Source organism: Leptonychotes weddellii, chromosome 7, assembly GCF_054177405.1.
Source record: "Leptonychotes weddellii isolate Sample4059 chromosome 7, ASM5417740v2, whole genome shotgun sequence".
Lineage (NCBI taxonomy): Eukaryota > Metazoa > Chordata > Mammalia > Carnivora > Phocidae > Leptonychotes > Leptonychotes weddellii.
Window position 1 is genome coordinate 63,005,702 of NC_138375.1, and position 12,194 is coordinate 63,017,895.

The 12,194-nt window shown below is 41.1% G+C and overlaps 1 protein-coding gene across 2 annotated transcripts in view; it reads right to left on the reverse strand.

Annotated features, from left to right (window-relative positions):
* Positions 1 to 12,194, reverse strand: part of MAN2A1 (mannosidase alpha class 2A member 1) — a 167,201-nt gene that overhangs the window by 141,002 nt on the left and 14,005 nt on the right. For both annotated transcript variants that reach the window (XM_081826471.1, XM_081826470.1), the window contains exon 2: positions 1,615 to 1,872. In XM_081826471.1, coding sequence (XP_081682597.1) covers positions 1,615 to 1,872 — 258 coding nt within the window. The remainder of the gene's footprint in view (positions 1 to 1,614; positions 1,873 to 12,194) is intronic.

Below are 12,194 nucleotides of genomic sequence, written 5' to 3' on the forward strand. Positions count from 1 at the left end.
ACAAAGAACACAAAACTGATTTTACCAAAATTTGACTTTGGTAAAATTTAAATTATGTAAAAATTATATATAAAATTTTAGTTACATAAAAATCACTATATATTATAAAATATATAAGCGGGTTACAAAAAAACTTAAAGATACCGAGCAAATTATGTAAAAAGTGAATGCAAAGTATTTTAAGGCAACAACATATCTCTCACTTCAGAATGTATGACTTTAATAAATAAAATAAAATGCTCCCAAAGATGAGTCAATAAAGGGAACCAGGTGGAAAGGAGGATGTGTTAACAGTCTCTGTTATTCCTTCTGGTTCTTTCTCTGGCCCTGCAGCTCGCCCTGTACCCCACTGCCTCGCTCTGCCTGCCTTCTGGGGTTCTTCAGCAACACGGCTGTTTCTGTCCAGCCCAGATTTAACAACCCCCTCCAAAAAGAGTTTTGTTGTTCTTCTTTAAAAGGTACTTATTTAAAACCTATACAAAGCCAAGACTCACAAAAATAGATATACCTTCACAGCACAGAATCCTGATAGTGTGGGAACCTGACCACACATTAGTTGATAAGATTGTGGGCACAAGGCTTGGCCAACTCTGTCTCCAGCTGCTGGCTTGGCCTGTGAGCCACGGGCTTCAAGATCCTATCACATTCTCTGTCCCCAGAAGTTAGTAGAAACATCTACTCCAAAGCAAGGCCAGAGCCAACCCATTTTGTCCAACTGTAAAATATTTGCCCTTTACAGACTTGTCACCAAGTTTGAGCTCAGGTCTAAGGTACAGGTTAAACACAGCTCTCTGCTAACTGGCAGAACAGAGCACATTTGACACACCTTAAATTTAAGAAAAGCAGAAGTCCTTTCTTATCCTAGTTTACAACTCCACTACCCTCTAGAAAAGCGCTATCCAAGAGAAACAGAATGCAAGGCAAATCCGTAATTTCAAATTGTCTAGTAAAATGAAATAAGTGAAATTAATTTAAAGGATACATTTTATTTAATCCAATATACTCATAATATTATCTCCACATATATGTAAAATGAAAAAAAGTATTTTGTATTTGTTTTCATAGTAAGTCTTCAACACTTAGAGCACATCTCAATTCAAACTAGCCACATTTCAAGTGCTCAGGAGCCACATGTGGACAGTGACTTTCATACTGAACAGCACAGCTCTAGAATATTTCCCTTCCCTCTCTCACAAAGAGATATTCAGCAGAAGGTATCGAACCCTACACTGTGTGAAACCTATAATGTATAAAGATATATAGTAAGAATAAGGCTTTTCTTATACTCTTAATAGGAAGATAAGAAAATCTCCTTGGTCAAATTTAAACCTCTAAAAGTCTTCATCTACTAGACAAAATAAGACCTAAAAAGCATACAAAAAGGCCATAATCACAAAGTATAAAATAATAAAAAAAAATTAGGGAAATAAAGAATTACAGAATTTTATCACTAAAAACAACTTTAATGGTCATGTGACTAATCCAGTCACTTTACAAAAACAGAAACTAGAATCCAGAGAGTTTAAGCAACTTACTAAGTTAAAACAGACACCAGATCAAAAAAGAAAGAAAAGCAAGAAAATCCCAATGATCATTAACGAATGCATACATTACCTGCACATCTGAATTCCGACTTCCACTTTGCAAAGCGAACGAACAGTCTTCAGGGTCCACTACAAGGGACAACTGTTTTGATGGCAGAAGAGGTGCGCCAGCACCTTGGCTGAAATTGCCTTGTGAACTTTTTGGACCATCCTCCACAGACTCACTCAAATTGATGACCGAGTCTCTAATGTTTGAGATGATCTCATTATTCTCAGCTAGCAAACGCTCCAAATGGTCTATTTTTTCTTGCAACATTGAGAGCTGGCCCTACAATAAAAAAGAAAAAGGCAGCTATATGAAACTCTAATATAGCTCTGCTGGGGCACACACATTTTTTTTTTTAATTATGTGCCTGCCCAAGAGGGCAGCCACTCACCCTTCACTTTCCACTTTTATAAGTGGGACCACAAAAAGCGTGGATGGCTGGCAGTGTTGAAACACCAATTTACAACAAAAAATCTCCGTGGCTGCAATCTTTGTTTAATCATATTTTAAAATGTGCAAGAGAAAAACCAAAAATATTTTGGGATATATTTCCTATTGCCCCCAAACCCAATCCTAAAAGATCTGTTGAGTTCTCTATAATAGCTAAGTATAACATATTATGTTCAGGTATGAAATTTTAAATTTTAGTTAACTGATTCTAGTTACTTGAAAGGGTCAAAAAGTATGAACCTGAAAAAAATCATTCCATTGTAGTAACCCTAGTGGACAATCCTAAATAAGAGATATCATCTACAGGAAAATCAATTAGTCAACCCTCAATTAGCCACATGCATGAAAAGTAACCACGCTATAGGTCACGTAGACTGCTTCTCCTACATTGTGTGACTTTAACGGTTTTTTTTTTTAAAGATTTTATTTATTTGACAGAGAGAAAGCTAGAGACAGAGCAGGAGTGGAGGGGGAGGGGCAGGGAGCCTGATGTGGGGCTTGATCCCAGGACCCTGCGATCACAACCTAAGCCGAAGGCAGCCCTTAACCGACTGAGCCACCCAGGTGCCCCAACTTTAAGGTTTTTTAATTGATCCTCACATTAAGAGGCTTGTCATCTTTATAACATAAACCTTGTTGTAGAGAATAATATTTCAGCTTATGAGAGCAAGGACAATCTTTGTCTTGTTCATTCCTATATATAGGGCCTTAAATACGTGGTAAATACTTAAATATCTGTCCCATGGCCCTTATATTTCTGGAACTCAACAATAATTCTTTAGTGAGCACCCACTGTACCAGGCAAATGCTACATGCTGGGAAGACAGATACACATAAGATATGGGTCCATACCTGAACACAAAAAGTGGCACTCTCACAAGCAACAGATTACCCAAAGTCCACACTAGGGTTTAATAAAATAACTCTATGCCCAGCGAACAAATAACTCTGGACACCCAAAAACAAAAGTTCTATCACCAGTAAATAACAGGAAGACAGAAAGAAGAAGGAATGAAGTAACAGGAAGACAGTAAGAAAGAGGAAGGGAAAAAAAACACCTGAATGTCCAAAGGTAAAGAACTGGTCAAATGGTACATCTGTATCATGGAAATGTTTTCAGTCACTGAAAATTTAGAAATATTAATTCCTTAAAAACAGAAATATGTGAATCACAGACCTGTACCCCTGAAACAAATAATGTATTATGTTAATAAAAAAAAAAAATATATGGGAAGGTACTTTCAGAAGATACAGTAGAGAAAAAGTTTAAAAAGCATGCATAAAAAAATAGTAATTTGATATCATCCTTTTGGAAAAAAAAATTATGGAAGACCATAATCAAGATGGTAAAAACTGGTCATGGGTATTTATATTCTTCTTTCATCTGTTATGAATAGCTGCTGACTTTGTAATAGGGAAGCCAGGAGGAAAAAAGGATTCTACTTCCGGGTTAGAGGCCAGTTCAACAAGGGGAGGGGAGAGGTCAGCAGACTGGTGTCTATCAAGGGAAGCCCACTGGAGCAAACTGTGTGAAACTGACAGAAGTCTGAAGGGACTAGAGAAGATATTTTGGAATGAGAAAAGAAATATCCAAAATTAGAAGCAAGTCAGCAGGCCATTATCTTTGTGGGGAGGAGGGAGGTGGGAGAAAAGATGACACTGGGGACAAATATCCAAAGCTAGAGAAAAGAAACATTAAGACGGCCTCCACACACCTGAAAGATGCTCTCCCAGGCCTACTTACAGGCATGGGACAGAAACAGACCCTGTGTGTCAAAACTGCAGTCCTATAAGCCAACTACCTCCTCTGGGGTGGCATGCTAGGTCTCCAAGAGGTAGAACTCTGAAGTGTATTTATCAGCATATTATACAGAAGCCGGAAGTACAAGGTTTTAACACAGAACTCATCCTGTAAGACAAGCCCCATTTCCTCTAGTGAAAAGCAAGAGAGAACCTGCAACAGTTCATGACTAGACATGGCACAGCAAAGGAAACAGGATGCATCAGTGCAACACCAGTTCAGGGCTCAAAGAGGAGCTGGTTGAACCATGTAGATTCCAGGTCAGCAAAGCTATTGAGCAGTATCATACTACAAACCCTTCTTTATCAGCAGACATTGATGCTGGTTGAGTGGTTCTCAGCAGAAAGGCCAAAGTGAGTCCCCTTGGCATAACCCAAAGCTCACCCAAAGAAGTTTAAAATATACGAGAGTCAGGCATGCAGCTAACTCATCTAAATTTATTTTTCTAAACAGACATGCTATCAAAGGCTGTCTGAAATAAGGGAAAAACTCTTCTTCACTTATTATCAAAACACCGAGACCACAGCTTTTTGAAATCACTTCTGATGAATTCTGTTGAATATTTCCAATACTGAAGATACAAGTCTACTTCAGTGATGCTTGCAATTTCTACCACAGCAGGTAACAACAGTAAATCAAGTTCCTCTGATTCCAAGCAGAATTAGAACATGTTGACTTGTCTTGCCTCTAGTAAAGCTACCCTCCTCCATAAAGTAAAACTTAGTCTAAAATACCAGCACCCTAGAGCTTTTAAGATGCTGCAGGTTTTATCATCTGATAAACTTACAGTGTACAAATTAATACAGGGGTGCCTGCATTTCTCCAGACCTTTCTGTATCAGGAGAAGATAATTTTGGAGCCATGCATACAGTTCAACAAGCATACACTGAGAAAGAAGAGGGCTCTATCTAGGAATATTCTTACAATGGCCTTAGTCCCATAACCCATGGATGAGAGCAGTATTCAAAATAAACACTACAGGAGAGATATGTTTTGAGAAAAACAATCCGGCAGGCACCAAAGATGACTTTCAATCTCATTGTAGCTTTAAAGATACAATTAATGATCAGTACCTGGAATTCTATACCAAATTACTAAGTCCATGGAGAAAACTGTGGTCTGGGGATATGTCAGCAGAATGGTCTAATGAAAATAATTTTTTAAACTACATTATGCAGTGGAATAAAATCTCCCCTCAAACGGCTGAAATTCTTGAAATATACACACCTCATAAGCAAATTTTGTATATACGACAGAGAAGAGTGGTATGGCCTTAAAAGGATATGTTTGTAGTCTGCATTAAAGTAACAGAAATCATAGATAATGTTTCAATTACACTGACAAGTCAAGGAATACTGAGAGTAATACTGAAAAAGACAATTTTCTGTAGGGTAAGAAAATCACTTGTGAGAAAACCATTTTATTATTTGATTTGCTAATCAGTTCTATGGGGAGGCCATGGTGTGGCACGGCGGAGGAGTGGAGAAGGAAATCATGATATTTGATTTACTTTGCTTTTGATGAAAGAGAAAAATTGAGCAAAAAAAAAAAAATCACTAATACAAATGACTTTTGAGAGAGAAAATTTAGAGCCTACTACAGGCAAAACAGGATTAGAACCCACTCAGTCCTACGAACAAAATCAATGTACACCTACAGCTAAATCTGAAAGCTTATGACATAATTATTTGCCCCAAGTAAGCACTAGCTGCTGGAATTGGCATCACTGTGATCACTCAAGCTCGGCTGAATCTGCACATCAGCATCTTCCTTCCTGTTACAGTAGGAAAAAAAAAAAAATGCATGCCTTCCCATTCCCCACTTCAAAGGCCAACACTTAACTGGTGAGCTCCAAACCCATCTCTCTCAACAGCTCAAAGCTGGTATTCTTTTGGTTAAAACTCTCTCAACACTGCTTCATCAAACTCCCGTTTTAAAAGTAACTCATTCTCAATTGTGCAACATGTAACTTCACGTCAAGCTATATGAAATTTGTCATTCTCATAAATCAAAATAGTAAAATTCACCAATTTCCTATGGTTCAACTTAACATGATATCCCATCTAAAACATCAAATCAAACTCCAATGCTTCCCTTAGCCCCACGATTCCCTTCCCGGGCCCCAACGCCTTCACAGACATACAGAGAATATCAACAGTCTGTGCTCATCACCCCCCTTCCTTATAAACTCCATTCCCTCATCTGCCTATTCCAATCAGCATCTGCCCACCAAACTCCTGCAAAACTCCCCAAAGGCTTCCATGTTGTTAATCATGATAAGCAAACACTGTCCTACCCTTACTCATCATCTCAAGGAGCATCTAGCATACTAGACCACTTCTTCCTCCTGGCAACATTTTCTTCACTTACTCCCAGCCCAACATGTTCTTGGGGTTCCTCCTGCCTCCTGTTTATCAGTCTCCTTCTCCCCCCAGCATCTACATGACAGAGTGCCTGCCTCAAGGTTAACACCTGAGCCCTCTGCCTTCTCTATACTATCTTAAATTATCTCATCCACTCCAGGGTTTAAATTCCATTTTTTTTGTACTGATGTCTCATTTATATTTCTATCCACAGCTGAAGCCTCTTCTCTGAAAAACAAACCCATCTGTCCTAACAACTATTCCACTCCTCAACTTGGTTTCAAACTTATGTCCAAAAGATATCCTCCCCAAAAAAGCCTTCTACAATCCTCAAATCTTCAGTAAGTAGCTTTAATCTCCATCTAGTTGGTCACTCTCAAAATCTTGGTGGCATAACTGATTCTTCTTCCTTCCTCACCGTGTTCATACATCCAACCTACCTGCAAGTTCTTTCCTTACTACCTCTAAAATACTTGTTGAATCATTCTACGTCTCTCCCTCTCAGCTGCAACCACACTGATCCAAGCCTCCAGCAACCTCTCCTGCCTAGTACACAGCAGCCTCTTAACTAATTTCCCAGTGCTAAGCTTACACCCTTCAACCATGCCCTACACAGATGCGTTATCCTTCTAACAATCCAGTGCTAGTTTCTCACTGCACTTCTACTACAATCAATAAACACCTGCATCTATCCCTCCCCCAAAGTAGCTTCACCCTGATCTCATCTCAGTTGTAAGCCAGTTCCTCCTCAACCCATCTCAAGACCTTCATACATGTTCTCCCTTTATACAGTGCTTCAAATCTCACCTGAAACATTACCTCAGCGCAGCCTTCCCTAGCCATCCTACCGAAAATAGGCCTTCTCATGTTATTCTCTATTTTTTGCTTCTTCCATAGCTGTTTTTTACCTATTTATTCATGTATTGTTTCTCCATCTTCATCACTAAATGAATCTCTATATTGAGAACAGGCACCACAGCTGTTTTATTCATCACTGTACCCTGATGCTTAGCACAATGCCTGATGCACAAAAGAACTGCAAATATTTACTGGGGGGTGGGGGGGGGAGGAAAAAAAAATATGAAACTTTTTTTTCTAAGACAAAGTATTAAATGTCATTTTTTGGCACACAGCTTATACCAAAATAATATGAATAAAAATAAAACACTCTAGCAATTTTTTTAAGAAAGAAAATTCACAAAAATCTTCTCTGTGACCCAAAAAGTAGGTAAGAATGAGAAGGAAAGTCCTAAATTATAGGGTGATCTTCACTGACTGAGAGGGAAATGATACAGAAATTGAGCTGTTTGGCCACAAAGTGACAATCATGACCTTGTGAGTAGGGCAGAATATGCGGCTCCTCTTCCAGGGCAGGCGAAGATTATGGACTCTGTACAGTCCAACCAAAAGTTACAACGTTCACTACTCTCAGTAATCAGGGTTCACTGGGCTCTAATTTCAACTGATGCAGGGGATGAAGAGGGTTTAGTAAAAGAACCCGAGGCTGATTCTGAAATTCTTCCTACCACAGTAGTGATAAAAGATCTTCACTCAACCAAATCAAGTTTTCTAGTTAAGAGAACGATAGATGAATTATTGTTTATAATATAATCACCAATGGCAAGATTCAAAAGAAACAAAATTTTACTGGAATACATATGTGTATATACGTCTGAAACTCTAGCTCCATACCACCTGTCATCCATGCTTTCTTTTCCCCCTTCTTGATGTTGTTAAATTCAGTATATCACTCCATCACATCAAGATCTCTCTGGACCTGGATTCTGTCATAAAATGTGCCCACCATGTACCAATGTGACTGGGTAAAAGACTCTAATAGTAACCATCAGAAGCATCTGAAAGGCTGCTCAAAACTACAAATCCCAGGAGTGCCTGGGTGGCTCAGTAGGTTAAGTGTAAGATTCTTGGTTTCGGCTCAGGTCATAATCTCAGGGTCATGAGATCAGGCCTCAGTCGAGCTCCATGCTCAGCGGGGGCATCTGCTTGAAGATTCTCTCCCTCTGCCCCTTTCCCTGCATGCGTGTGTGCATTCTAATAAATAAATCTTTAAAAAAAATTACAAATCCTGGGGATCCACCCTGGAATCTTGGAAAGGGCCACAGAAACTACAATGTTATGTTCCACAAGTGACTCTGGTGATCATTCAGGTTTGGGACCTACATCTCCAACTTCATGCATGTCAGTGAAATATCTAAGATATACCAGCCAATAAGCCATTTGGCAAATCACCCCCAAACTACCCTAGAGGGTGACATAAATCACAAACCTGCACCCTTGGATAATCTGCTTAAATGGATATTAAATCTCTTAATCATCCTTGTACCATACTCCTCCGTTTCATGCTTTAGAATATTATACCTCACATTTTTATTTTTAATAACTGCAAATAATGATTACCTTTATTTTTAATAACTCCTCTTACCAGAAAAAGATAAAAGCAGTTTAGCTAGATGGTTAAGCACAAGAGCTCTGGGTCAGACTATGTGGGTTCTAATCCTAGGTCTGGCACTTACTAGCAGCACTGTGACCTTGAGGAAATAACTTAACTTTTCTGGGCCTCAGTTTCCTTTATGGGCAAAATGCAGTGCTAATACCTATTGCTTGGAATGGCTGAAAAGAACTTGCACAGGGCCTGCCACCAGGTAGGCATTCAAGAAGACGTTACTCTTCTGCTGCTGCTGCTACAATAAAAGTATGGCTTTCTAGAAATCACTTTGGGGTTTTTTTTTTAAAGATTTTATTTACTTATTTGAGAGAGAGAGTGAGAGAGAGACAGAGAGAACACAAGCAGGGGGAGAGGCAGAGGGAGAAGCAGGCTCCCCACTGAGCAGGGAGCCCTACACAGGGCTCGATCCCAGGACCCCATGATCATGACCTGAGCCGAAGGCAGACGAGATGCTTAACCGACGGAGCCACCCAGACGCCCCTGGCTTTCTAAAATCACTTCAAAGGGTACCACTTTCCAGGGAGCAACTGTGATTAAGAACAGACCCTAAAGCCAAGCCAAGAGTAATGTCATCAAAATGGCTGCAAGGAGACCCCAACCTCCATCCTTCCACAAAGATCAACAATGAAACAGCTATCCATGAACAAAAACAGCTGTGGGACAGCTCTGGAGTCTACTTACAAAACTTCGGCAACACAGTGGGACAAAAAACCTGAAAATAACCACACAGGAAAAAAAAAAAAAAAGACTGCTACATTTTGCCGGCATCATCCCATCCCCCAGGCCGGCAAGGCTCAATGCCAAGAGGGAACTCCCCAGCCAGAAAGAGTTCCCTTTGCTAGGAAAGAAGAGCAGGATAAAACAGGTTCCCCTGCCGCTGGGAGCACCACACAAAGGGACACACAGAGACAACTAGGAACAAGGAAGAAAAGCAGGCCCTACCAAAAGTAGCCACACAGCACGAACAAGAATGGTTCTCAGCGACCCGCTCTACAGACAAACCCAGCAGCTTTCACCAGTGAAGGAACCAATGGCCAGCACAGCTGCCATGGAATCCCTGCAGATTTTACCAGTTTTCACCCACCCCTTGTGCTGACATTTGTTGATGCCACCAACCTGTGGCCCTCCTGTTCTCTCCCCACTCAGCCCCTCTGGAACCTGGGAACCACGCCAGCAGCCAGCCCAGGCCTCTGTGGCTGCTCAAGTGCAAGAATCCAGCCCAGATCCCAGTGGCTGATCCCCACTGCCATGGAGCTAGCCCCTCGAGCTATGCACTTGCAGGCTGCCAACCTGCCACTTGTCACCAGCCTCCACTGCCTGCACACGTTCAGGAAGAGACTGCAGCGACAGGAGAGCAAGCCAATAGCCAGGGCCTCCACAGCTGCTTGTGAACATGGATGAGGTCCTGTCTTCTGTCACTAGCCTGCACCATCATGCTCACCTGGCATCAGACACTCCAGCTGCGCAACTACACATCCCCTGCTTGACCTCCATCACCAGCCTCCACTGCTGTGTGCCCATGGTGAGAATGAGCAGTCATGGTAGTATCATCAACAACCAGTGCACCCACAGTCGGCCCGGCCCCAGCCTTTGCTGCCTGCCTTGGATCCCACCACTACATGTATTTGTGCAACTAGCCCCTGCCACTACACAGGCCTTTACAGCTGAGTAGGTGCACACAACCAGCTTTGGCCACCACTGCTGTCTGCCCCAGCTCCTAGCCACCGGGCCTGGAGGTGCCAATGAGGACACAAGCAGCCCTTGCAGCCACTGCTGACACCCTGGAGCATTTGCCAAGGACCACACAGTTGTCAAAGCTATGGACCCCAGCAACCTGAGCCAAAGAGACATCATGCCACCCTCAAAAGAGATGCTGCCACATGCCCCTGCACTTGGTGCCCCGCACCACTAGAACTGGAGTCACAGGCGCTAGACCTGAGGACATGCTGGGATCACTAGCATGCTACAATGTCCCCTCTCCCGCACAGGTGAAAGGCTTCCCTTAGCAAAGTCAGTCCATAAAGTCTGGAAGAGGTGACTGCTTCTTCAAAAGCATAAACACCTGTGCAAATTTATAGGAATCACTAAGACTCAGGAAAACATGACTCTACCAAAAGAATACAGTAAACCTCCAGGAACTGGTCCCCCCAAAATGGAAATACAGCTATTGCCCAACAAGTAATTCAAAATAATGTTCTAAAGATGTTCAGAGTTACAAGAGCATACAGATAAACAATTTAACAATATCAGGAAAACAACATAAGAACAAAATGAGAAGTTCAACAAAGAGATGGAAAACATAAATAAGAACCAAACAAATTTTGGAGCTGAACAAAACAATGACTGAACTGATGTCAACAAAGAGCTTTAACATAAGACTTGACCAAGCAGAAGAAAGAATGAGTGAGCTCCAAGACAGATCAATTGAAATTATCCAATCAGAGGAGGAAAAAAGAAAAAGGAATGAAAAAGAGCAAAGAAAGCATACATCATCGGGCGCCTGGGTGGCTCAGTTGGTTAAGCGACTGCCTTCGGCTCAGGTCATGATCCTGGAGTCCCGGGATCGAGTCCCGCATCAGGCTACCTGCTCAGCAGGGAGTCTGCTTCTCCCTCACCCGCTCCCCCCTCTTGTGCTCTTTCTCTCACTCTCTCTCTCAAATAAATAAATAAAATCTTTAAAAAAAAAAAAAAAGCATACATCATCTGTGAGATACCAACAAAAGAACCAATCTGCAAATTATTAGAATTCAAGAAGGGGGCAGAAAGCTCATTTAAAGAAATAATGGCTGAGAACTTCCCCAGTCTGAAGAGATATGGATATCCAAGTTCATGGAAATAAGAGGTCACCACACCAAATCAACTTAAAGAGATCCTCTCCAAGACACATTACAATTAAAGTGTCAGAAGTCAAAGAGAATCTTAAAAGGTGTAAGAGGGGAAAAAGCTTGCTACATTCAAAGGAACCCCCATTAGACTATTGGCAGATTTCTCAGCAGAAACCTTACAGGGCAGGAGAGAGTGGGATGATATATTCAGAGTACTGAAAGAAGAGAAATGCCAACCAAAAATATACCACCTGACAAAGCTGTCCTTTAGAAATGAAAAAGAGATACAGATTTCCCCAGACAAACAAAGGCTAAGGTGGAATTCATCACCACAGCACACCTGCCTTACAAGGAAAGCAGAAAACAGTTCAAGCTAAAATAAAACACACTCATTAGTAACATGAAAATCTATGAAAATATAAAACCCACTGGTAAAAGTTAAATATACAGTCAAATTCAAAATAATACTTTAATATGGTGGAGTGTTAGCCATTTAATTCTACAGTAAAATGGTTAAAGGACAAGAGTATTAAAAATAACTACAACTACAGTAATTTGTTGTTTTTTTTTAAGATTTTATTTATTTATTTGAGAGAGAGAGAATGAGACACAGAGAGCACGAGAGGGAAGAGAATCAGAGGGAGAAGCAGACCCCCCGCTGAGCAGGGAGCCCGATGTGGGACTCGATCCCGGGACTC